At 30.2% G+C, this 26,970-nt stretch overlaps 8 protein-coding genes across 8 annotated transcripts, besides 5 other annotated features; 5 read left to right on the forward strand and 3 right to left on the reverse strand.

Moving 5' to 3' along the window:
* Nucleotides 1–1,063: 1,063 nt before the first annotated feature.
* Nucleotides 1,064–3,055, forward strand: TVAGG3_0737410 (uncharacterized protein; the record flags this gene model as incomplete). The annotated part of the gene is made up of 1 exon (XM_001304474.1): nucleotides 1,064–3,055. One exon carries the CDS (start codon nucleotides 1,064–1,066, stop codon nucleotides 3,053–3,055), a length of 1,992 nt encoding a protein of 663 aa, XP_001304475.1.
* Nucleotides 3,056–4,468: 1,413 nt separating this feature from the next.
* TVAGG3_0737420 (uncharacterized protein) lies at nucleotides 4,469–4,648 on the forward strand (the record flags this gene model as incomplete). The annotated part of the gene is made up of 1 exon (XM_001304475.1): nucleotides 4,469–4,648. One exon carries the CDS (start codon nucleotides 4,469–4,471, stop codon nucleotides 4,646–4,648), a length of 180 nt encoding a protein of 59 aa, XP_001304476.1.
* Nucleotides 4,649–8,614: 3,966 nt separating this feature from the next.
* Nucleotides 8,615–11,723: a mobile genetic element.
* Nucleotides 9,145–11,136, forward strand: TVAGG3_0737440 (ribonuclease H-like family; the record flags this gene model as incomplete). The annotated part of the gene is made up of 1 exon (XM_001304476.2): nucleotides 9,145–11,136. The coding sequence occupies one exon, from the start codon at nucleotides 9,145–9,147 to the stop codon at nucleotides 11,134–11,136; it is 1,992 nt and encodes a 663-aa protein (XP_001304477.2).
* Nucleotides 11,724–12,651: 928 nt separating the features above from the next.
* TVAGG3_0737450 (uncharacterized protein) lies at nucleotides 12,652–13,197 on the forward strand (the record flags this gene model as incomplete). The annotated part of the gene is made up of 1 exon (XM_001304477.1): nucleotides 12,652–13,197. One exon carries the CDS (start codon nucleotides 12,652–12,654, stop codon nucleotides 13,195–13,197), a length of 546 nt encoding a protein of 181 aa, XP_001304478.1.
* Nucleotides 13,198–14,165: 968 nt separating this feature from the next.
* On the forward strand, nucleotides 14,166–14,996 carry TVAGG3_0737460 (uncharacterized protein; the record flags this gene model as incomplete). Its single annotated transcript, XM_001304478.1, has 1 exon — nucleotides 14,166–14,996. One exon carries the CDS (start codon nucleotides 14,166–14,168, stop codon nucleotides 14,994–14,996), a length of 831 nt encoding a protein of 276 aa, XP_001304479.1.
* Nucleotides 14,997–16,774: 1,778 nt separating this feature from the next.
* Nucleotides 16,775–16,900: a mobile genetic element.
* Nucleotides 16,901–17,879: 979 nt separating this feature from the next.
* Nucleotides 17,880–17,903: a mobile genetic element.
* A 175-nt stretch (nucleotides 17,904–18,078) lies between these two features.
* Nucleotides 18,079–18,101: a mobile genetic element.
* Nucleotides 18,102–18,784: 683 nt separating this feature from the next.
* Nucleotides 18,785–20,548, reverse strand: TVAGG3_0737500 (structural constituent of cell wall; the record flags this gene model as incomplete). The annotated part of the gene is made up of 1 exon (XM_001304479.1): nucleotides 18,785–20,548. The coding sequence occupies one exon, from the start codon at nucleotides 20,546–20,548 to the stop codon at nucleotides 18,785–18,787; it is 1,764 nt and encodes a 587-aa protein (XP_001304480.1).
* Nucleotides 20,549–21,622: 1,074 nt separating this feature from the next.
* On the reverse strand, nucleotides 21,623–22,237 carry TVAGG3_0737510 (uncharacterized protein; the record flags this gene model as incomplete). The annotated part of the gene is made up of 1 exon (XM_001304480.1): nucleotides 21,623–22,237. The coding sequence occupies one exon, from the start codon at nucleotides 22,235–22,237 to the stop codon at nucleotides 21,623–21,625; it is 615 nt and encodes a 204-aa protein (XP_001304481.1).
* Nucleotides 22,238–22,838: 601 nt separating this feature from the next.
* Nucleotides 22,839–22,860: a mobile genetic element.
* Nucleotides 22,861–22,971: 111 nt separating this feature from the next.
* TVAGG3_0737530 (ubiquitinyl hydrolase protein) lies at nucleotides 22,972–26,388 on the reverse strand (the record flags this gene model as incomplete). Its single annotated transcript, XM_001304481.1, has 1 exon — nucleotides 23,017–26,337. One exon carries the CDS (start codon nucleotides 26,335–26,337, stop codon nucleotides 23,017–23,019), a length of 3,321 nt encoding a protein of 1,106 aa, XP_001304482.1.
* Between the last annotated feature and the right edge of the window lie 582 nt (nucleotides 26,389–26,970).

The raw sequence follows: 26,970 nt of genomic DNA on the forward strand, positions 1-26,970 counted from the left end.
CGGATAATCTGAGGAGGAGTTTGAGGATAATCTGAGGAGGAGTCTGAGGATAATCTGAGGAGTAGTTTCAGGAGTAGTCTGAGGATAATCTGAGGAGTAGTCTGAGGATAATCTGAGGAGTAGTCTGAGGATAATCTGAGGAGTTTGAGGATAATCTGAGCATAATCTGAGGAGGAGTCTGAGGATTAGACTGAGGAGGAGTTTGAGGATAATCTGAGGAGGAGTCTGAGGATTAGACTGAGGAGGAGTCTGCGGATAATCTGAGGAGTAGTTTCAGGAGTAGTCTGAGGACTAGTCTCAGGACTAGTCTGATGAGGAGGACTCTAAGGAGTAGTCTGAAGAGTAGTCTCAGGAGGAAGATCTGAGGAGGAGTCTTATGAGGAAGATCTGAGGAGTAGTCTGAAGAGTAGTCTCAGGAGGAAGATCTGAGGAGGAGTCTTATGAGGAAGATCTGAGGAGTAGTCTGATGAGGAGGGGTCTAAGGAGTAGTCTGAGGATGATGAGTAATCTGATAAGGAGAAGTCTGAGGATGATCTGAGGATAACCTGATGACTAGTCTAGGAGTGGTTTAATAAAAATGTAAAATATTTTCAAAGAAAAAATTCTATGAATTTTATATTTTAATTCTTAGCATTATACTGAATAAAATAAACATAAATATAATTTGAAATTGAACACGCCAAAAAATTGATAATCCACATTCAATATTTTGTAAGTGGCGTACATTTTGAATACTCGCCATACGCCTTGGAGTTCTCAATTTTGAATTCGCCTTTATTTGGGCGACCTCAGAAAAATACGCCATTAAGAAAATATTGTATGAGATTTTAAATTTGAACACGCTCTACCTTAAGGAATTAAATTTATTAAGATATATTTATATATAATAAACGATTACTTAAAAAAAGTATTTCATCGCTTATGTAAGTTTCAAAAAAATCACGAAAATAAAAAAATCAAGATTAAAATTTTATTTTTAATTTTTGAATTTCTCAAATGGCGAAATTTTTGGGCGAACAAAAAAAATGTACGCCCGGTCAAATGGCGTGTTTAACGCATCCCTATGCCAGATGGCCTTCTTGAAATAAAACATTCTGCTTTTTCCAATATTAAATTTGTCGAAAATGTTACAATTCCAACTTCAGTTGAAATTATCGATGATTATGTATTTTTTGGCTGTTCTCTTTTAGAAAAAGTTATTTTTCCAGTTCATTCAAATTTAACTTCAATCGGAGGTTGGGCATTTGATAGTACACGCATTGGTGCATTCGCAATTCCAGAAAATGTAATGAAGGTCAGTGGATGTCTATTTTATGACATCTTTTTATCTGTACTTGGTATTACTGATTCTAATAAGTACTTAGAATTAAGCCACGGTATAATCTATTCAAAAAATGGAAGTATATTATATCTTAACTATTATAAAGATAAAAATCCATTTTATTATCTCAACAATGTCACTACTTTAAGCGACTATTTATTTTATGGAAGTAATTTAAGAGCAATGGCAATTCCAAATTCAGTGACAACTATTGGAGACAATTGTTTTCACAAATCAGAAATCAGAACAATCACAATTTCAAATTCTATTTCAAGCATTCCTGATTCTTGTTTTGAATCTTCCGATCTTGTAACAATTACAATTCCAGAAAATGTGAAAAGAATTGGAAACAAAGCTTTTTACGAATGTAAAAATCTGATAAATGCCACAATTTTAGGATCATTAGATTATATTGGAGTTGATGTATTTGAAGACTGTGACAATCTTGAACTCATTATTTTCCCAAATTCGACGATGAATGTAACTTTAACAGATGCTATCGTAACGAATCAGTCTCCAAAACTAAGATTTTCATTTAAGTGTAAAATACTATTTTCTTCATTTGCAATTGGAAGGATAACAAATATTTCAATATCTTACCGAAATGAATCAAATCTTATTATTAATCGAGATGCACTGATTATGAATTTTGATCAAACCGAAATATATGAATTTTGGGGGTATGATATCACTAGTATTTCAATTCCTAAATCAGTGCAAACAATTAAAGAAAGTGCATTCGAAAATTCCATAATTCGGTTTGTATCTACTGAACAAGACTCCGAACTTTTAACAATTGAAAGTTATGCATTCAGAAAGAGCAATATTGAATCTATTAACATTTTTTCCACACATTTTGAATGTTTAGGATATTCAGTATTTCAATATTGTAAAAGTTTAACATCTGTTAGTTTTGAATCTACTGATTTTGTTATTATGAAAAATGCATTTGATAATTGTATTAATTTGCAAATTGTTACCAATATAAGTAATGTACCTAGTAACTGTTTTAGCGGGTTCATTAAATTGGATAAAGTTACTATTGGAGAAGGTTCAACATCAGTTGGTGTTAAATCATTTGATAATTGTACTTCATTACATAGTGTTTCTATCCCATCATCTATTCAAATTATTTCCGAAAATGCATTCCTTAATTGCATTAAACTTAAGTTTATAATAATTGAATATTCTAACTCTATTTCTAGTATTTCTCTTAGTGCATTTTCAGGATGTAGATCTCTTGCGAATATAAGTGACTTTTTTTCAGATAATTATGAATGTATTGATAACGTTCTATACTCTAAAAATGAAACAGGAAAATATCTTATTTTTCATTTGAGAAATTCAACAAATACAGTTCTTATTATTAATTGTGATGTAATCTGTAGTTATTCATTTAATTATAGTAACAACATCGAAAATATCAGTATCTCTTCGAATAGTGTATCTTTGATTGAAGAAAATTCATTTAACAAATGTCTTCGATTAAAATACATAAACTTCCCTCTCTCAGTTCAATATGTCCAAAACAATGCATTCAATGATTGTAAATCAATCCAATGTCCTCTCATTATTTCCAACACAACTGTTGAATATCTTCAAATGATTGAATATTCCGGAATATCTCGATTTTTGATGATTCAATGTCATGTTGTTCATGGAACTCACAAACTACAATTTATGAAAAGAATATGTTGCAAATATGCAAAAGTCCTCTGCTATCTTACTAAATAACTTATCTACTATTTCGTTTCTAAGTATAGTTAAACTTTTATAATTTGCATAATGAGAATAATTTGAAAGTAAGCCAAATTATTCTTCCAAATACATTTTAGTATATTGGAAACATATCGGTTTGTTTTTGCACAGAATTAACTTCAATCACATTTCCAGACTCTGTTGAGTACATTGGAGAACCTGCATTTTATGGATGTGTATCAGTCAAAGAATTAACAATTCCTCCTAAAGTAGAAACAATTTTTGACAGCACTTTTGCTCAAATGAAGAATTTAGAAAAAGCATTGATTTGCATCTTGAGAAAACGCAGAACTAAAGGTTTCTCAGAAATACCTAACAGTATATAAATAAAAATACAATTTATTTATAAATACCTATCTCTTTTATTTAGCCAATTGATCTGAAAATTTATGAAAAGTGACAAAATTAAATTCTGAACATTTGTATACAAATTTATGACATTTGTGTTAAAATACTCAAATGTAAATTTGCAATAATTTTATTTAAATAAAAGCAGTCAAGCAAAAAAATACGTTATTTTGTCATGGTTATTCGTTCTAAATTATTGCACCTCCAAGAAGATATATCCGATGTAATTGCAATGAGATTAACAAAAATTTCAAAACATTATCAAAATTGTGAGAATACAATATTAGCATTTAAAATTATACTATTGTTATTGTCTGAGAACAATTAAAAATAGATGCAAAGCTAAATTGAATAAGCTTGCAGTTAAAATATTACGATAATACATTTGATTAATTAATGAAAGAATCATATATATTAATCTGAATTTGATTTTACATTCCATTCAATTTTAAAATCACAAGAAATTTTGATAACAGTTATCACTGTGAAAGCAAAATAAAACAAGTTTGCCTAAGCTTTTAAATGCTCGAATTTAATGTTCCGTTGAATCGAGCTAATCATTGAAGTTATGGCAGACTTTGATCTTTTGATAGATTTTTAATTTTTTGAATGAAATTATATTACATTGGACAATATTTCCTATAGCGATTCTGATTTTCATCTATTAATAGGGGCCAAATACTAATAAAAACAATCCATTCCGAAATATGTTTCATTTTATATAAAATTTCATTACAAAATCTATGTAATATCTAAGCTAAAGTATTCTTTCAAATAATATCACTTTAGGAAAACAATTCAAAATTTAATATTTTCAACAATTAAATTCATAATAATTCAATATGATTCTCTTTCTCTACATTGTTTACAAAGATATTGAATCAAATTGCTATTCAAATGATGGAAAAACACTTAATAATGTCAAAGATTCTTCTCCTCATCTAAGAATATCAGCCAAATGATACAAAGCGCATCGGTAACAAGTCTCTCACAGTTCATGAAGTTACTGACAAAGATAGTAAAGTTGAGAAACACGAGCCAATGAAGAACATTCGTGATGATGAGATTGAAGAGTTCAAGAACATGTGGGCACAGCACAATGTTCCTGCACAATCTTCTCTTCATGAACCAGAAAACAAAGAAAAGAAAAATGTAAAGAAGGAAGAGAAGAAAGATGATAAGAAGACAGAAGATAAGCCAAAGAAAGAAGAAACTCACTAAGGAAAGAAAAAATTTTGTGCTGAATATCTAATCTTCTTTGAATATTAATATGTTTGAAAACATGATTCTATATGATTTATTATAAATTTAGCTTTTTTAAAATCTAAATGGACAAACAGCTCTTCATCTTGCAGCAAACAATAATTGTAAAGAATTTGCGCAAATCCGACAAGTTCGAAAAAAGTTTAAGCCTATCAAATTGAACCAGATTCCAAACTTGCTACAATTGAAAGCTTTGCATCCAGACAAAGTGCTCTAAGAACAATTAGCATCATTTCAACGCATTTTAATAATATTTACAACATTAGTATATGAAACATATTTTTATGTACGTAAGCCTTTATACTTAGTGTTTTGCGATTTGACCTTTATGTGAGAACCTTTTTTTGTTTGGAACATTTTCGTTAATATTATCATATGTGTTCTTCATCATAATGATGCCGATTTGGAAGTTAATTTCTATTTTGGAAGTAAATTATTTAAGTTTGGGGAGATTTTCAGGAAGATATGATGTAAAATAAAAATTATGTTTATTCAAACACAAGAGTAAATATAGCAGGATATGAATAAGTACACTGCAGAATAGATGTGCTTTATTACTGAAATTGATTTTGGATGTAAAATTCTATAAAATAGTGAATAAATAGGAATACATCTGTAACATATTTGAATAATTAATCAGAATGATACTAGTTCAATCGTAAAATAAAGATTTTTTTGTATCTGAAAGGCTAATTAGCAGGAATCATTTTACCATTGTTATGGTATTGCCGATCTATATAATTTTATGCATTTTCCAATACTCAGCAGCGTAATGAACGAGACTTAGATCCATTAATGATTTAGCAAACGATTGTGTATTGAATAAGTTGCATTCTATAAAGGGTACAATGGCTCATGATATGCCACTGTTTTTATCTAAAAAATTCAAAGTCTATCTGTAAAAAATTTCTCCATATAAAATTTTCCAATCGAAAAATATTGAAACTTTTATAGAACAGTTTATTGACCGAAATTTCATTCTTATTGCATGCTTCTCATTATGCTAAAACATTATCTGAAACAACCATGTTTAAAAAATTTATAGATAACGAGATATTTGAAACTTAATATCAATAAATTTTGAATACTCCCGCAAAAAATTAAATCTGATTTTTTTAAATCTTTATATCAAATCCATATGAGTTTCCATGTATTTCTTTCACATTTTGATTGCTTTATTAATGAATAGCCTAATATTTACAACAAATTGCAATCTTATTTGAGTTTTATTTGTTTGATCATCTTATACCATTTTAAAATCCGAGTAAAATTCAAATAAAATATTGTGGTAATTTTACTAACTTTTAAATGCTTTATAATTGCTAAAACATAGAAGAAAATAGGGTTGTTAGATTCCCGACGATAGGTGTCTTGGAAGATTTGCCTGGTGTCATCATAGTGTCTTTAAATCAAAAATTTTATTTTGGAGTTAGTTTTATTGATTTTTCAATAAAAAACATTTCTAAAACAAGAAAATAAAACGATAAAATATTTATATTTTATATAAGGATCTTATATATTTAAAATAAATATCATTTTATTTTTTTCATTGGTGTCTGTCAAACCATAATACACTATTCAAAAATTCAATGTGTCTTGCGGTTTCAAAAGACACCTTCAAATTGAACGATAGCACAGACACTATTGAATTTTACCCATTGTATTTAGTTTTTACCCTTTTTATTTTTAAGAATTAATGACTGAAACAGCCGTTTTGCTTAAAGTTCATTAAGAGAAAAACAATTCTTCTTCAATCTATTGGCGCATTTATTTCTACACGCCAATAAGGAAGGGAAAATTATAAGACACCATGGTGTCTTCAAAACGCTAATTTTTGATATTTTTAACAACCCTAGAAGAAAAGCAATATTTTCTAAATGATTCTCTCCCTTTACATCGTTTACAAAGATATTGAAGCAAAATATTATTCAAGCGATGGTAAAACCCTTTTTTCTGTTAAGGATTCTTCACCTCATCTGAGAATATCCGCTAAATGTGAAATGTTAGCTTTCTCTTGTTTTAACGGTCTAAAATCTTTAATTACATTTACATTTGAAGACAATCCTAACTTAACAAAAATAGAATCAACATGTTTTCAACATTGTGAGAATCTCATAATAATTAATTTAACAATGTGTAGCAAACTTAAATTAATTTCAATGTGGGCTTTCTCTAACTGTGATAAAGTTTCTCAGATACTTTTGCCAAATGGACTTCGCGAAATACAATATAGTGCTTTTGCTTGGCTTGATATAGTTACAAGTGTTACCATCCCTTCTTCACTTCATATTTTGGGCGAAAGTGCATTTTCAGCCTGTTATAAGTTGAAAGAAGTTATTTTTGAAGAAAATTCTAGCTTGATTTCTTTAGAAAGTTCATGTTTTTCAAGTACAGCAATAACTTCATTTCAAATTCCAGAAAAAGTATCAAATGTTAGTGGAAATGCATTGCCACTAGATAAATTAATAAATCTAACAGCACATCCAAAGAATGATCACTTAATCCTTGAAGATAAAGAACTTTATTCAACAGATCGAAGTATATTATTTTTTGTATACAATAAGTCATTCGATACTTATTTAATTCCTGAATTTGTAATAGTTTTGGGTGATTATTGTTTCTATTATTCAAGCTTTTCCAAAATTATAATTCATAATTCCGTTCGTACCATAGGAAATTATTGTTTTTCAAATCTAAATATTTTTGAAATTGAACTTCCAAATTCAGTTACAAGTATCGGGGAAGGTTGTTTTTATTGTACAAATCTGAGGTCATTTTTATTTCCTAAATCTATTTTATCCATACCAAGATTATGCTTTGGAAGAACAAGAATTGTATCACTTACTCTTCCTGAAAATATAAAGATGATTGAATCTTGTGCTTTCGATATGTGCCATTTTTTGATTAACGTTACAATTTTAGGTCCATTAGAGTACATAGGTTTTGATGCTTTTTTGGGTTGCTATCCTCTGAAACTTATTGTTTTTCCAAATATACCTATGAATATTAGTTCAACTTATTTTCCAGATCATACAACATTATCATTCAATTGCAAAATTCTTTTTTCTAAGGAAGTAATCTATGATAAAATTAATGTAATTGTTTCTTTTTTGAATGCTTCGGATCTTATTTTGACCGAAGAATCATTTATTATGAATTCTAATAAAACGGAAATCTATGGATTTTGGGGATTAAATTTTGATAGTGTTATGATCCCGAAGGCAGTAACAACAATCAAAGAAAGTGCATTTGAGAATTCAACAGTTCCAATATTAATTTTTGAAAAAGATTCTAAGCTTTCAATTATTGAGAAATATGCATTTCGAAACTGTTTAGAGTTATCAACATTAACTATTACTTGTAGCAATTTGGGTTATTTAGGAGCTGCACTATTTAAAGATTGCATAAGTTTGACATCTGTATCTTTTGGAATATCCATTTCATTGTTATGAACAACGCATTTGAGAATTGTATTAATTTGAATAAGGTTATCAATATAAGCAATGTCCCAGAAAGTTGTTTTTGTGGGTGCAATAATTTGAGAGATATTACTATTAGAGAAGGAACAATTTCGATTGGAATCAAAGCATTTGAGAACTGCGCTAGTTTACAACAAATTAATATTCCAAAATCAATTCGATTTATATATGAATACTCATTCTTGAATTGTAAGAATCTCAAATCAGTGACTTTTGAATCATCAAATTCTATTACCCATATGTCTATAAATTCTTTTTCAGGATGCAAATCTCTTGCAAATATAAGTGACTTTTCATCAAACAAATATGAATGTTTTGATAATACTATCTATTTAAAAAATACAACAGGAAAATATCTTGTATATCATTCGAGAAATTCAAAAGACACTGTTCTTATTATTAATTGTGATGTAATATGTAGTTATTCGTTTAATCATAGTAACAATAGTCATGTGATTTTATCCCAAGCATATGGGGATTCTAAATTTTTGTCCCTATCGTTATCCCAATTGAATTTTTTTTTGGAATTTAAATTTTTTTTCTCCATGTAAACTTAAATTTTAATTTTTACCACTAAAATGCAATATTTCAACAAATTAATGAGTAATAATATTTTAATTTATAATAAATATTATAAATCTCATCAATTTAATGTAATTATTGTATTAATTTTTGTTGAAAATATAAAATCTTCAAGTAAATGATGTGAATTTAATATTTTTAGAATGTTGTTTAATTGTACTATATTATGCATGTAAAATTTTGTTACAATACATTTTATATGGGATCCCCATTGCCCAATTGAGAGAAAATTGAGAGGTGGGATTGGGCTAGCCCAATTCAAAATATCCCAGGTGGAAATAAAAAAATTAACAATTCAACATAAAAAAGCATCTTAAATAATAATGATAAAAAAAATTTTGTATGAATTTCAATCAAATTTGTTTTTATTCAACTTAAGAAATCACTTCATTAATGAAAGAAGTCGGGTTCACAACATATCCCGATCTTGAAACGAAACAACATGTTTACATGCGATATAAACATGAAGGTAGTCCCAAGTGGTATGTAAAATGCAATGAACTTGTGACACGATCTGATGGCGTAGTTTGCCGGTGTTCAATGCAAGAACAAAGGGAGGATCATTATAAAAACTGGCTTAAGACTCATGTTCACACATGTCAGGCCGGAGAAGCATTATCGCAGCAAACATTACTTGACTACTACAATAAAGGTAAACAGCCAAATGATCCAATGTTGGATTTATCGAATGTATACGATGAAATGACCATTTTTACCGGTAAGTTCAACCTTGCCTTAGACACATTTGCATCCCCAGAATTCACGCATGTTGCAAAGATTTTCATTATGTTCACAATATATCAAATGATGAACAAATACAAACAACTTCAGTCAGCTAATATCAATCCGGAAAAACTTGCTGACAAATTATATAAGCCTATTACACGTGATGAGATCCGAAATAGAATGATTGCTATTGCTAACAGCATACACCTTGCTAAAGTTCTCGAATTCGCCAAAAAAGCATACACTTGTGTCGCCATCGATGAAGGCAAGACACATGATTACCACAATCTTGATTTTGTCTTAACAAATCCGTTGGAGCAAATGAAGCCATACCCAGTAGAGGCGATAGATATGAAGGATGGCCAGACAAGTCAGGATTATAAATCCGCAATAACAGCAGGATTTAACAGAATTGACATTAGGAAAGTCAAGATAGGTAGTGTGGTAGTTGACGGAGGACCAGCACAGTTAAAATGCTTCAAAGATACTTGGAATGATTCATTCTATCATGACAGAGATCCAAAATACTACAAGATATTGCTTATTCCCTGTTTGTGTCACAGAATCCACAACAGCTATCAATATATTGCTGGCAAGAACAACCAGTTACAAAGTTTAGTAAAGGATGTGCACAGAATTGCAGAACTTTGTCGCATTCATGCTGACGATATAGGTGCACAATGTCCACAGCATGTATCCACCAGATGGATATATGACTATAATATATGTGTCTTTATTCTTAAGTACGAAAACAAAATCAAGCAATATATAAATGTAGATCACGATAAAATCGTACAATTGAAAGATTGTTTAGCTGTTCTTAAAAAGCTAATCTTAGTATTCGAATCGGATAAGGCATTGTTGGCAAATTGTTACATTTGGCTTCGTAAAGCCATATCAGCTCTCAATCTTTTGACATCCAATTTGCATAATGCATTCGGATCCATCTTGGCATCTTCATTGGATAGCTATACCTTGGACTCTGACTTTGGTGGGCTATGGTGTTTGGCATTCTCTCTCACGCCGAGAGGAAGGTTCTACTTCCATAGAAAGTTTGTTAAAAACGAAGAAGTAGAAGATTTGGCCGATCCCTTGAGTTCCTTTCAAAGTGAGCATATTCCTGATAAAGATCCGGCAGAAGATTTACAGGACATTTACATGGATTCTATTTTTGAGGAAGGTAACACAAACGCTGTAATTGATGTAACAGATGAAGGCACATTTCGTAGAATTGTCGAATCTGATGATCAACTTAGGCTTACATTGCAAGATGTACGCGAGGATAATCATCAGACTGCCGAAAATGATCTAACAGCAGCTAAAGATTACCTCAAGCGCATTTTGGTTCAATTCCGATTGAACGAAAGACAAAAAACGCTTGTACTCTCGTTATATAATACGTTCATCAATAAGGAATCAGACATCTTTGAGAACGATCTGATGGACGAGGCACAAAATTATGCTTGGGAAGAGATCTCGCATAGAATTGGAGAAAAATCCATCCTTGCGGAAATAGCATTACGCTTGTTATGTTCATCTCCTTCGGAGGCAACATGTGAACGTAATATCAAAGCACAAAGGTTAATTTTGAACGTTAGGCGGTTAAGATCCAAGAAAAACTTGTTAAATAGCCGTCATATCTTAATGGCAACTAAATGAAATAAACATTTTGTTATTATTTATTTTTCAATATTAAATAACCATTTTCTTCACAAATATGTCAATGTGTTTTTACAACAATTTAACATTCAATAATTTATAATGAATCGTTCTCTTTCATTAAACATTAATTAAAACCTCCGGTCATGAATATTTTTTTTGTTATTATTATTTTGTAATTTAAAATCTAATAATATATAAGAGTAATATTTATTATTTTACATTTTAATTCGTTATGATAATCTTTATATTTACAATTTATAAAGCACCGATCCACAGATAATATAGTTCAGTGGTAAGAGTCATAGTATAAGCCTTAAGTTCCCAGTTCGACTCCAGGGCCTTTTCGCTTTTTTTTTCTTTTTAGATTTTTTTTCTGAAGTTTATTTTTAAGGTTCTCGCTGGCGGCCCCCTGTTCACCAAAAAAATTTTCGATTTTTGCTGGCGTCCCCCCTTCGCTCGATATTTTTTTTGTGAACGGGGGGGTCGCCAGCAAAAAAAAGATGTCAAAATTTATCCCAAAAATTTAAAAAAAATCGAAGAAAGTGCATCCCAGGGATTATAGAATTTAAGTTTTCACATCTCTAGTAACAATATCGAAAATATCAGTATTTCTTCGAATAGTGTTTCTTTAATTGAAGAAAATTCATTTAACAAATGTCTTCGATTAAAATACATAAACTTCCCTCTCTCAGTTCAATATGTCGAAAACAACGCATTCAGTGATTGTAAATCAATCCAATGTCCTCTCATTATTTCCAACACAACTGTTGAATATCTTAAAATGATTGAATATTCTGGAATATCTCGAGGTTTGATGATTAAATGCAAAGTTATCAATGCATCTATTAAACATTCCGCTATGAGAAGTATTTGCAATAAATCATCAAAACTGTTATGGCAACATCTTACTAAATAGAAATATTTTATTATTATTTTTCCCATAGAATATATTTCAAGCGTATGCGATTGATTCCCTTTTATATCTGTTTTAAAGATCCTAAATGAGAAAGTTGTACATTGGTATAGAAAATGAACAAATCAATTTTCATCAAATTAGTTAGATTCATTAAATATTTCAATAATCAATCAAAAACTATAAATTAAATGCTAATACTATGGTGAACATTTTAGTTTTTTATATAATATAGTATATGAATACATAATAATATATAGTCTTTGAATACATAATGATATATATATATATACATACTAATATTGTCACAAATTCTTCGTTTTCAATATCATTTATGAATGAAATGTTTAAATTAGCAAAATTATACAACAAATTTCAATAACAAATGCATTCTATTTACAAAACTTGCATATTAAAGATATTTTTATGTAAGAAAGCCTTTATAATTAGTGTTGGAAAGAATCTTATTATGAATTTGTAAAATGCCACCAAAATAAGATTTTGTCAGAATTGTCAAATGACATTATCGAAAAATCTTTGATTCAAATTTTGAAAACTCCAAAAAGTTGTCAAAATTGTCAAATGCCAAAAGTTAAAAAATGTTGCCTTTATTTGGTTTCTTCTGTCATTGTGCACGCAAATCTTATTCAGTGGCACCTGTTAGTAACTGGGATGGTCCTGTAACGGTCGATGAAATGAGAACAGCCAACAGTGAAAGAGATTATTCAACGACTGATCTCCAATCAATCGCAAATCAAATAGCTAACGATTTCCATCTCGAACCAAATAATGTTATTAATTATTTCGCACGTTCCAAGTGGGCTTCGCTTTCCAAAAATCTCTTTTTCAGAGTAGATTTTAACCAAGTTGAAAAGTATCAAAGAGCCGTCTATCTTGGTGGCACAGTTGTCAAAATTACTAAGTCGAACGGTGTATACACTGTCAATTGTCGCCAAGCAAATGTCCGGGGAATTGCTCAACCCGATTTTTATAGATCATTTGGAATGCGGAGAAATTCAGCTGTTCCGAATATTAGAATTGCTGTCAGGCCCACCGATCGTATATCAGGTGAAGACATCACAAGAATATACAACACTTTATACAGCAAAATTGAAGGCCAGCTAAACGCATACAAAGCAATTTAAATTAAAATTTTAAATTTATTGCTTAATAATTTGATGAAATCAATAATTCAATGCCTTTAAATTAAAGTTTAATTTTATTTTATATTGAAATTTTAAAATTTTTCAAACAAATTTCAAATTTTTTTACAGAAGGACAATATCTTAGATTGTACCTTCATGAACAAGAAACCATTTTATTATTGGATTGATTAATATACCCAGTTCTGTAGCATTTTTGCTCTTTTTGTTACAATTTTTACATTAATATGGCCACATGATAGAGTTCTTATGATAATTCTCACCAAATAAGATTTATTACAACTTCCACAGTATTTAATTTATAATCGTGATTTTAAAAAACGGTTGGGATTTCCCCTATTATAGTTGGCAAATAAATTATTAACAAGATTGAAATAACAAATTAATTTTTCATTTAAAAAAATACATGTTTAGTTAATATAATTATTGACACATCATGCAATACCTTGTACTATGAAAGTAAATAATTTCACCATTTATAATTTCATTTAATTATTGAATAATCTCAGTTTTCTATTTCCAAATCAATTTAAATATGAGTAATATATGAAATTGACAAGTTTTATCTGATAATAACACATGCCATTTGATTTGATTATAATTTAATCACTACATCAAAAATATCGTTTTATTTTGAAATATGAGTCGTTTTTTAATTGAAAAAGAAATCAAAAATCCAATGTAGTTATTTTGGTATTCATGTGATTCAATTGAATCATATGAATGCTTAAAATGACTCAATCATTTATAACAATGGAAAATGCATATGAACCAAAAATTTTTTCAATATTTAAGCAGCTTTATTTTTTGTACCAAATATCCATTTTAAACTGAGCGAATGGTATGATGCTTATCATTCTAGACCAGATCCTTCTCCAATTTACACATCAAAAGCAAATTATCGGTTTGGGTCAGGAAAAATTTATATTAAAAATGTTAAATTCTATGATATGGGTGAAAATGGTGTGATATATATGAATTCTCGTGATCTTCAATCTCTTATTTCCACCTGTTCTTTTGAAAATTCATCAAACACAGGAGCAGGTTGGTCAATTTATATTGAAAAAGGAGAGTCTGTACTACGTAAGATATGCAGTATTGGTTCCGAATCAAGTAGTTTTGGACCATTTTCATTTCTCCAGGTGACTGATTCTAATAGAATAAACATTGTATCTCAATCCTCGATATGTTACAGCAACAGGGGCATTAAAAAAGGACAAGCAACAATAGGATTAAACTCTGGGAAAATAGAATTTGATCATAATAATCTTACAAATAACTATGCTGATTATTATTCGGCGCTTTGGATGGGTGGGGCATCTTTATCTGCTGCAAATATTGATTTTTCATCATTTGATAAGAATGATGGCAATAGTATGTTATGTGATACTAGTATTCCCGCTAAATTTAAAAACAGTTTAATAACGAATAATAAAATAATTGAACCATTTGTTTATTCAGGAATGATCATTGTAGAATTAAAAAATGAAATGACATTTGATAATTGTCATATTTCATCAAATGATCAAGGTTATGATTCATTATTTGGAACCTCTTCTCAATTTGATTCAATAGTTATTGCTAATTCATATATATTAAATACCTCCACTCTCTATTCGGGAGAAGGAAGATTTTCTTATAAAAATACAACGATTAATCTTGTTTTAAGTCTCGATCCTGCAAAGCTATGTTCTTATGAAGTAGTCATAATTAATCCAGGATCAATGAAATCATTTAAATCAAAAATGTTTTTTAGCATGACAGAAACCTTTTTGAACTAAACTGTTTTTCATTTTATAAAAATACAGAATAAAATTATCAATTTGCGACGATAAAAATTTTCTATTGAAATAAGTCGGTATGGAAATTTGACAATTTACAAAATCGACTTTTTTATGACAGCCATTGTAATTTGTAATTTTTATATCTTGAAAGAGTTGAGAATCAATTTCTCCTTCCTTTTGAATTACTTCATACATAATAAATTTTACAGGCCTGGCATTTTTATTTTTTTTTAAGACCTGGCATTACACATCTTTATTCATCACGCGACTCCTCAATAACAAAATGAATTAAGATAATATGTATAAACAGATAACACAGTATTTCTAGCATTCAGATAGTTCAATGTTCGAAATTAAATCTGAATTTTAATTCAGATTTTAATTATCAAGAGGGTATATTGCCAGTTAAAAAGAGTGAATGGTTCGATGTTTATCACTCAGAACCTGATCCTTCCCATATCTACACTGAAAGGAAATTATATTCAAATCTAAAGGGACAAGTTTACATTAAAAATATTAAATTTGTCAACTTGGGAGAAAATGGTGTAATAAATTTATCATCTAATGATATCAAATTTTTGATTTCTACGAGTTTATTTGAAAATTCGACGAATTCAGATTCTGGAGGATCAATTTTTTTCGAGCAAGGAGAATAAGCAATTCAAAAAGTTTGTAGCTTCAGTTCTAAATCAAATTCTCAAGGATCCTTTTCATATGTATCCGTGTCAAATTTTGACAGTGTTCACAAATTTTCAGAAACAACGGTTTTTTATTGTAATCGAGGTGAAAATATCGGAGATTGTAATATTTATTTATCTGATGGAAAAATTACATTTGAACAAAACAATATATCAAATAACTTTGCAAAAATTTGTTCAGGCATCTGGATGACAAGTTCAACTTCAACTTCACTTGTCAATTTTTCACTTTTTGATAAAAATGACGCAACTAGTATGATATGTGGATCATCTATTTCTGTTAACTATAAAAATAGTATATTTTCAAATAATAAAGTAATAAAAGCTGGAGGATATCCAGGAATGTTGACAGTTGGAGATTTATCTGGAGGTAAATCAGCATCATTTGATAAATGTATATTTGTTGGAAATAATCAAGGATCTGATTCATTATTTGGAACATATAATAGCAAAGATTCTATTACGATCACGAAATCATATATTTTGTTAAATTCAACTATCCATTCTGGGGATGGAAAATTTCAAAAAAATAACATGACCTTAGATTTCCAATTAGATCTTGATCATAACTTGTGGTGTTTATTAGGTGATCGATCAATTTTTTATAAAAAATCTAATGAATTATCATATAACTTTAAATCTGTACTTCCTAGAGAAAAAATTTTAATTGGTTTGAAAAAATAAAACATCTATTTTCCAAGAATTATATAATACGTCAAAATCATAACAAAAAAATACAATTCCGGATCGAAATCATATCAAAGTGTCAAATTCAGGCAATATTATCAATTTTTTGAATGGTCATATTGATAATCTAGTGTAATGTTTATTCCAACACTGCTCTCAGAGTTTGCCTTGTTATATTTTCAGAACTTCTCTATATAGAAATTTGACAAATTTGGAATTATCTTGATTTTGATTATTTTTGCTTATTATGACCAACGCATATTTATTGTAATTGATAAACGATACTCTCGAATTATGATAGTCATCCCGAACTTCAAGATTTCATCCAATCTAATTTTCTTCCCATATACGCAATGAATTATTCTATAAAAGTAATTAAATAAACGTGTAAAGAGTGCACTTATGCTCCTATGACATGGTCTTCAATTCAGATGTTTAAGGTTAATTTTCAATGACGCTTCACGCCAGTTGTCAAAAATTTGAATTAAAGTCAGATGGGAGTAAGTGCAGCCTTAAGTAAAAAAGTTATTCTCTCAAGACTCTTAATTGTCTCATAAAAAGCATTCTAATTCAATGGAAATTGCTTCAATTAGATGGGAATGATATGAAACTATTCCTAAATTTCAAAGAAATGATGTTATATAAAAATTTAAAAGATAAAATTACATTAAAAAGATAATAAGAAATATATCTTGTATGTTTATTCTCTGAAGAATACAATCATATTTAAATGGATTTATATGTGTTAATGAGGCCTTGAATTTTGCCATTCAGTTCATTGTAAATATCAGATATTGCTGCCGCAGAAAGTGGCTGCCATGGTTTATACAAGCAAAGTTTACGGTCTAAGCCACTTTTCATTAAAGTAGAAAGAGGGACTCTCTTCATTTGCCCTAGTAGTTGTAATACTGCATATAGTTGGGTATCAAGAATGTTGCAGGATGATTTTGCCATGCGACAATTTACAGTGAAAACTCCATTTGTTTTGGTAATTTTGATAACAGTTCCGGCCAATATTACAACTCTATAGCCTTCTTCTTGCGCATTAAAATCAATCCTGTTAAAAAGTTGTTTGGGATATGAACTCCATTTATTGAGATTAAAATAATTCTGAACTCAATGTCTTTCAAGATTGAACTCGTTAGAAATTTGATCAACAATTGAATTTAGATCACCTGTGGAGTAATCTCTTTCAAGATTTTCAACTTTAGGAAAAACGATGCTATAAGGCTTTGCCGCATTAGCAATTGGATAAAAAATTCTTCGGGATTTCTTTGGTTCTTTAAGAAGAATCTGATTATAACTTTTGGCTTGATTTAAAAGAAAAGCGAGAAACATTGTGGCATTTGACAAAAATTGACAAAAATAAAATTCACGATAAAAATTCACTCAATTGTTTACAGTCTGGGCAAACAAAGGCCATCGTTAATGGGCCATTGCAAAAATCGGAGAGTTTTGAGATCATTTGCATTTTTCGATTTTTTTCCGATTTTAAGGGTGCACTGTAAGCGGTTTGACACTCCTTTCTAAATTTCCATCATTTCAAGAAATATTTCTTTAATTTTTATAATGTAGATTAGTGATAATATACAGATGGATAATAAAAGAAGAAAATTGAAAAATGTTTAATAGGTAAGGAGTTATAATTAGAAAAGATTTAGCCTTAAATGTCCAATTGATCGAAATTGAGGGTCTGTCAAACCGACTACAGTGCACCCTTAACAGTTGGTTGATCAAAGGTTTTTATTGGCCAATATTTTTATATTAATTAAAATCTAATATCTGCGAATTTTATTACAAAATAAATTGAGAGAAAAGTCATTATTTTTAAATTAATGATTACAAATGAATATAATGATAAATATTTTTAAAATAGAATAGCCTTGCATAACTTCAAATAATAATCTTTTCAGAAAAGTCTTGTTAGAAGTATTACATGATAACTACGTCCATTTTATATGCAAATCATTAAGTTTTTAGTTGAATTTAATTTCAAATATTTTCAAATTTTAAATATTAGGCCTGATTAAATATGAACAGATATCTGTTCAAATCATATTGATGTAAATCATTTTTCATAGAATATGATTCCGAATAGAATTTATCAAAATAATCCATTTGAATATTCTTCAATCATAACAAAATTATCCTAATTAATTCATTCAAGTTCTCTTAATTTCAGATATTTTCAAATCAATTTTCCTCAAATTGGCTAAATTCATTAAATATATCAAAAAATTCTATATTCTGAAATAAATACTAATTAACTCTGGCGTATAGTTTCGTTTTTTAAAGATTATTTAATGGTTATGGACAATATCTGAGATTAATATCAATAATAGCAGTCTCCGTATAGATAATAATATACTAATATTCTCACAAATTCTTCATTCTCAATTTTTATTGTAAGTACATAACAATAAAAACATGAAGCTGGGGTATATTAATTGGACGGCACTGAACTGAACAGATTTTATTAACAGGACAATTACTATCAAAGCTCTTCTCGCTGAAAGAATTTTGAAGGAATATGTTTTTTACCGATGCTGGACATGAGATAGTTCCGCATTTGTGAAGAGATGGACAGTCTTCGAATGAGTTGGAATTGATGCGTTGCAGACTTGGTGAGTTGAAGAAGAGGAATTCGAGGTTGATACAACCTTTGAATGATTCATAACCAATCTCTTCGATCTGGTTACCGTTGAACAAGACACGTGTAAGTTTAGACGCACCCATGAAAACATAATTTCCAATAGTGCGCATGCTGGTTGGAATGATGAATGTGTTGATGTTTGAGTTTGGAAGAAAGAAGATGATCTTAGTCTCATACCAGTCGGTAAGTGCACCACCTGAGAAGCGGAAATGACCTTCGTGTGGGTCAAGTGTGATGCTAAGAAGGTCAGGACAGTTGCTGAAACATCCACCTTGAACGATATTGAGAGATCCGTTCAGACCGATGAAGAAGTTTCGAAGACTGATGCAGTTTGCGAATGCACCATATCGAATAGTTTTAACACTGCTCGATATGTTAACTGAAATAAGGGATCTGCAACTGTCAAATGCATTATCATTAATTGTAACACATCCATGTCTGATATTGACTGACTCTATTGAGTCTGATGACAGGAAACAACTTTTAGGGATATCACATGGTGCTGAAAACTTAATAACTTTTGTTTTGTAAAAACACTTGTAATCGAGGAATCTTATTGTTGATGGAAGTATTGCCAAAGTTAAGCTTGAACCACTAAATGCTTCTTCCAGGATTTGCTTTAGATTTGTCTTATCTAATCCAATGTCACCAATAGATGTACACCCATAAAATGCATACTTGTTGATTAATTGAATTGATGTTGGCAAAGTTATTGTTTTGAGTTTAAGGCAGTTATTAAAGCAGTCAACTGGAATCTCAGTTATCATGGTACCTGTGAATGTGATTGTCGTCAGCATTAAGCAGTTCCTGAAGCATCCTGTTCCAAGGGACTTCAAAGATGCTGGAAATGAAACGGTTCGAACTGAAGATCCTAAGAAAACTTCTCTTCCAATTGTCATCTCAGAACTACCTGAAAATTGGATGCTCTGGATAGACGATGATTTAAAAACTGAATCAGAAACAGTAGTACATTCAGAAGGTATGGCTACTGATGTTTGTGCATTTTCGAAGTACTCCAATAATTTTTGCTTGCCACTTACATAAAACAAGCCATTTTCCATGTAAAAGTTATTGTTATTAGAGCAATTGAGAACAAATGTTGATCGAACACCTTTAAATACTGAACTTCCCATTGTTGTCACACTTGAAGGCAATATCATGTCATTTAATTGTTGGCAGCCAATGAAAGCTGATGACCCAATTGTTGTCAGACTGGGAGGAAGTTTGATATTTTTCAATGAACTGCATCCAGAAAAAGCTCCAGATCCTATAAATGTTATCAAATCATTTACGGTGACATTTTCAAGCTTACCACAACCAGCAAAAGTTGCATCTTCAATACGTGTTATCTTAGAATTATATTCAAATGATGTGATTCGTGTTGACACAAAAGCATGTGTTTCTATTATTTCTATATTTGGATGGATAATTATTTTTGAAACTTGGCTATCTCGAAAGCAGTTATTACTGATATAAATTACAAACAATGGAATTGTGTATGATCCTGACATAATGTATGAAACAAGATGTAATGTGTTGTTGTTATTTCCACTGTAAATAACTTTACCATCTGATCTAAAATTTGGATTTCTTGAATCAACATCAAATCTCTCAATAGGAACACCTGAAAAGGCTGATGGAACAATTAATCGAACTTTTTGAGGTATAAAAAATATTTTAATTTTGTATAATAAAATGCATCAGAGTCGATTTCTGTAAGATTGGAATTTGACATTATTGTAACGGATTCTAGATAATTATTAAAAACTCGCATATGAGAACCAGACCAGCCATAAATTTTTTCTAAGGAATCTGGAAATACAACTAATTTCAGTGATTCAGTATTATAGAAACACCCAGATCGAAGCTCTTTGATATTTTGGGGAAATTTAATGTTATTTAATCGTCGTGAATTGGAAAAAAGAGAGCAATTTAAGAATGGAAGATTATTGCATGTGTGCATATCGATAGTTTGAAGAGAACTGTATGAGAAAACCCATTCGTCGATCTCGTGAACAGCTGAATTATCTTCAAAGGATATTGAAATAATGGATGAACGGCAGCCATCAAATGAACTTTTATATGTGCTATCACCGCCACGAATGATTTCAACACTTGAAGGAATAACAAAATGTTTAAGATTTGATGGAGTACTGATAATGACCTTTCTTGACTCTGAGTCATACTCAACACCATTTGTTGTATCCTCATACTCTAATAAAAATAAAATCACTAGTTAGTTGCTTATGAAAGTAAACTAACTAAAACTATTCTAGTATGTAATAAAACAAACTGAAGGAAAAGACATCATATGGAAAAATCAATTGCAAAGAAAAATAACCTTAACCATCTTCAGGGTAATATTCTCTTAATTTTTTGACATCCAAGATTTATATTTATATTGTAAGAAAGAGACAATCCAACGAATTCCAGCTGTTCAATATTATTATTTGCCACGTTTACTGCTGACATTAAAACATTCTCAAAGCATTAATACATATATAAATATCACCTAAGTAGTAAAAATGTGCATATAGGAAGAATAAAAATGGTGTATTTATTCTTGGAGGGGAAATAATCATATTTTAAATGTTTTTATAAGTATTAACGAGTCCTTCAATTTTGCTATTCAACTCGTTATAGATATTAGTAATCTCTTGCGGCGAAAGTGGTTCCCATGGTTTATTATAGAACATCTTATGTTTATAAGCAAATTCATATAATGCTGGAATAGGAATTGCAACAGAATCCTTTTGAAAATTAATAAATTCTTGTAATTTCTTGTTATTATGAAGGTTGCAGGAAGATTTTGCCATGCGACAATTTACAGTGAAAACTCCATTTGTTTTGGTAATTTTGATAACAGTTCCGGCCAATATTACAACTCTATAGCCTTCTTCTTGCGCATTAAAATCAATCCTGTTAAAAAGTTGTTTGGAATATGAACTCCATTTGCAAAGAATAAAATAATTCTGAACTCTATTCCTTTCAAGATTGAACTCGTTAGAAATTTGATCAACAATTGAATTTAGATCACCTGTGGAGTAATCTCTTTCAAGATTTTCAACTTTTTGATTAATAATACCCAATGGAATATTGTCATTAGTAATTGGATGCAAAACTCTTCGGTGTTTCTTTGGATCTTTAAGAAGAATTTGGTTATAGCTTTTCGCTTGATTTAAAAGAAAGGCAAAGAACATAATGGCATTTGACAAATTTTTGTCAAAAATAAGATTCAAGTCAAAATTCACTCAATTGTTTACAGTCCGGCCAAACGAAGGCTATCGTTAAAATCCGAAATTTTTCGCTGAATTTTGTATGATACTGACATTATGGATGAGACAAAACTTAGTACGTTGTTGCTATTTTCCAGCTACGTTATATTATTATCAAAAAAAAATAAAATAAAAAAAATTTTAAAAAAGGGTTTTACATGGGGTGCAAAAAATGCGCAAAAACGATTATATAAAATTGAATCTGCGCATATTTTGCGCATTTGAAAAAGTTTGGAGTTGACTATTATAAATAATCAAAATCATTAATTTATAAACGCTCAAATAATGTGCAAATTGAATGTAAAATAATTGTTTTTGCGCATTTTTTGCACTTGTAGGAAAACCCAAAAAAAAATAAAAAATAAAAAATAACTTGATCCATATCTAAATATAATGGTGCACATACTACTTTCTTGCATGAAGGCATGATATCAATATATGTTTATTGTAATTGCAAAAAAAAGTATAGCATTAATATAAGGTACTAGGTAGTGATTTAAAATAACAAGCTAGGGTGTCAAAAAATTGAGAGAATGTCAGAAAGTGGTTATTTTTTCCATCTACGTTACAATAGTTTCGAAAAAAAAATAACATTATCATATCCTTCGCGTCGGTCTCCCTCAATCGTTTCAATTTTTCTGTATCGGACTACTTTTAAATTTAAATATAGAAAAACATTTTATATAACAAAAATAAAAAATAAATTATGATTTCTGTTCGAAACGAACGAAAAATATAGTATCTGTTCCATCATCTCTTTCACGCCATTTTTGCAGGACGTTTTCATCATCTCTTACTAATCCATTCTTGTAAGAAAGAGACAATCCAACGAATTCGTTATTTCTAACTAAGAAATTAGAGTTCTGTGAAATGACCAAGTTCCAGTCATCATCAACATTCAGTCGCTTTTTCAGGGATTTCGATGTATCTGACTCATTTAAAACAACTGAACCTGGAATTCCAACAAATCTCTGCCAACAGCCGCAAATTACAGTGAAACAGAAGAAACAACTCAATGAAGAGTCATCATATGATGTAATTATCAAGTCTTGGCATAAATATGAATCAAATATACTTTCACAATCTGCCAAACCAACAATTCTGTGGTCTACGACATTGAAAACACTCATAGATTCAGTGATCTCTTCATTGAACTCTGTCAATGCGTCATTTACGATTTCTGCTGTTGAACTTTTCAAATTCATACGAATTAGACTGGATTTGATCTGATTATCCTCATTTCGGAATGTGACATTGATCAATGTTCGTTTGCTAAGCTCGTCAAAAGTAATTCTTTTCTCAAAATCAACAAATAAGGTGAAATATCCGTTAATTCCGAGATGTTCTTGAAGATAATAGGAAATAGTGCCTTCGTACATCAATGACATTCCATTGTGAGTGATCCTGTATATGCAAATAGCATCTTCTTCGGGATTATAATCAAAATTAAGACATTTTGAGAGGAAAAGTGTCAATTCTTCGATGGATAATGTCGAATGGATGACTATTGTAGCAAGTCTTTCATCCCTAGCCTTGTAGGAATAGATCTGACACTTTAATAATTTTTTATCTTGTTCAAAAAAGGCGGAAATTGACTTTTTCTTGTTGCATTGCTCATCAATGTCATCACTACTGTCTTCTTCATCGTAGAAAAACACTGGAACTTGTTTTTCTGGCTTTGGTATTTTTGGTATTTTTTGAATTTTTTGGATTTTTGAGAGTTCTTCTGTTCTGTTGTCTTCATAGAGTTCATATTTGCTTGAAAATGATGACGATTGGCTCTGATTAAGGTAAGAACGACTGGATGAATGCAAAATATGTTTATCTTCTTCAGAAAGAGGTGGAAGGATCTCGAAAGTGGTTGTGTTGGGTCTGATATGATGTTTGGCAACCTCAAAAATGTAAATCGAACCTGAAGAGACACAATAATTTTCAAATGTTCTTAATTCACCGCTGTCATCAGTAATTTCGATCTTAAGAGGTTCATTCGTCATGAGTTCATAACATTCCAAAGGTGTATCAGCAGGATATCCTATTCTTTCATTGACTAATGAGGCTAAATCTTTAATTGTCGAAGTTTTTTGGATAATAAAGTTTCCAATGTATTGTAGAGGCATTTCTGCATCAGTAAAGAAGAAACAACAGTAAACATATATGTAATCATTGAAATTTTTCTGAACCTCAGAATTTTTGTCACTTTTTGTGACGAAGAAATTTTTGTAAAACAAAGAAATCTGGGTATTATCATCATCAACGACTGACGAAGGCACATTATTATAGTAAAGTCTCCAAACTTTGATTTCATCACGATTCCATTGGAATTCATGTGCGCATTTGTCGTATAATTCTTTTCCAGTGATTTTTCCACCTTCTATACGAATACTACGCTTCTTATCACTACATACGAATGATGGCATGCCTAATCTAGTTGTCCATTTGATGGAATCTTCAGTATACAAGAATAAATTTTCATCACCGGCTTTTTTAGGGGATCTGTGCTCTGTTTTATTGCGATACCACTCTCTCAAGGCCTCGGGGACTTCATCATCCGTCACTGGCTTGAAAATTCGCTCGGCATCAGAATTTCTTACATAAATCAAATAATAGCCGCTGAAATTGCTCGCGCCTCCGTAGTTATCATCTACAGCCTTTTCCTTACTCACCTTTTGCACGCAAGTATCGTTAAATTCGTACCATTGAGGATCATTCGACGAAGTCCTCAAAAAAGCGCAGTAATGACCGTAGTTTACGGTTCCAGAGTGAACAAGGACTCCGAAAAGTGAATAGATTTGAGAAGAATTTTTTTGGTCCGAATTTTCTGCCAAAAACTCGTTTAAGTCGATAGATTCAGGGAATTCGAATCGGCTATCGATCTTTACTATCTGTTCCTTCTCAGGATCGTATTCTGACCTGTTTAAATGGAAATTTAATATCGGAGGGAATTTTGTGAATTCTATTCCCTTTTCTGCGTTAAATCTGCCTTTTCCTTCTATATTATACTGATTCTCATCAGTCAAAAGCTCCTTTTCCGTATACTTTTTCAAAGATATTTTGAGATCTTTCGTATCTTTGACTTCTAACGATATATCGTAGAAAGATTCGGTTGTAGAGCTTTCGTAGCCACAGTCTGGACACCTCACAAATGAAGTGAACTCTCCTCTGAACATTTCCGCGATTTTTCCCTGTAAAGGTGTTTTGTTTAGCTTCAATTCGATCTTGTCTATTAATATTCGAGCGAATTCTTGTACGTCGTGCTGTATAAATGTCGCTAGACTGTTCCATCCGAAAGATTTTGTCAAAGCTTTGGTATTAGGAGCTGTATCTGAGAACTGTAGTTGACAAAATAGTCTTTGTAAGTTAATGGGTATGTCTTTGTTTGCTCCTTCTATTGAATTTACGTCCATTTGATAAATTAGCCTTCTAAACTCAGGAATATGGTACAAAGCCTGCAACATTGAGTTCATATAGCATGTTGCACCTTGGTTTTGTAGTCCAACATATCCTGTTTCGTCTTTGGAGTAAATTGCACAAGATGATTTGGAAACCGATGAATAAACTTGTTTTGTTGTAGAATCACTGGGTGTTTTGAACTGTACAGATTGTTTTTCCACGTATTCCGACAGTTTTACTTCAACAAATAAATTATTATTGATCATGAACTTATTTTCTGGGTCCAATAGATACTTCCATGTGTTGTTTAAACAAAATGAAGAATCATCATTAGCTTTTTCAATGCAAACGATCTGTTTTCCCTTTATTGCGGAATTTTTGTTGGCAATTTTTACTTCTATAAGTAATTTCAAAGCGTATTCTATTGTTGGGAACACAATATGGAATTTTATAGGTGTGTTGTCATCAGAATAATTTTCTAAGTAAAAATAATATGTAATATCGGATCCATTGGCGTGATACATTTTAGATTTGATATCCTGATTCTTTAAACTATCAATACCTTGGATAATCCATCTTTTTATGATAGATTCTTCTTCCTCCTCTTCTTCGCTATACGAATCCGAGCATTCCATTTTATATTCACGGAAGAAAAAATAAACATGCAGGTTGAGAAATATAAAACATTTCATTATTGAAATGTAAATATCAATAAGAATCTATACAATGAAAATTAGAGGAAACGCGTGATAAATTTCCGATAGAAAAATTAAATGGGACGAGTCAATAATGTTTATTAAATTTTCCGTATCGTTTTAAAAAAGAACATAAAATTGTGAGCATTTCGGGTAAATTATAAAACTTTATACATCGTTAATTTTATCAAATCAACTCTACACATGTATACCATTACCTATGAAATTAATTTTATTAATTGAATTTATAATCAAATTGTGTTGGATTTCTCCATTTACACCAGTAAAAAGAGTTGTCGTTGTTGTTCACATATTCATAACTGCTGCAACTTTCATGATCATTATGTGCATGAACATGTGTATATTTACGCTTAATACACGTCCAATGTCGATTAGTAGTAGGATATGACGGGTTTAGTGACTTTTTTTGTTACATCTATATATAGACGATGCATTAAAATATATTTATTTATAAATCATTAAAAAATTAACATTAATTTTAAAATAATTTATTTTTTTATCTTTTATAAAAGAAGCTATATATAGATGATGTCAGATATTCCGCGATTAATT

Source organism: Trichomonas vaginalis, chromosome III (assembly GCF_026262505.1).
Source record: "Trichomonas vaginalis G3 chromosome III, whole genome shotgun sequence".
Lineage (NCBI taxonomy): Eukaryota > Parabasalia > Trichomonadida > Trichomonadidae > Trichomonas > Trichomonas vaginalis.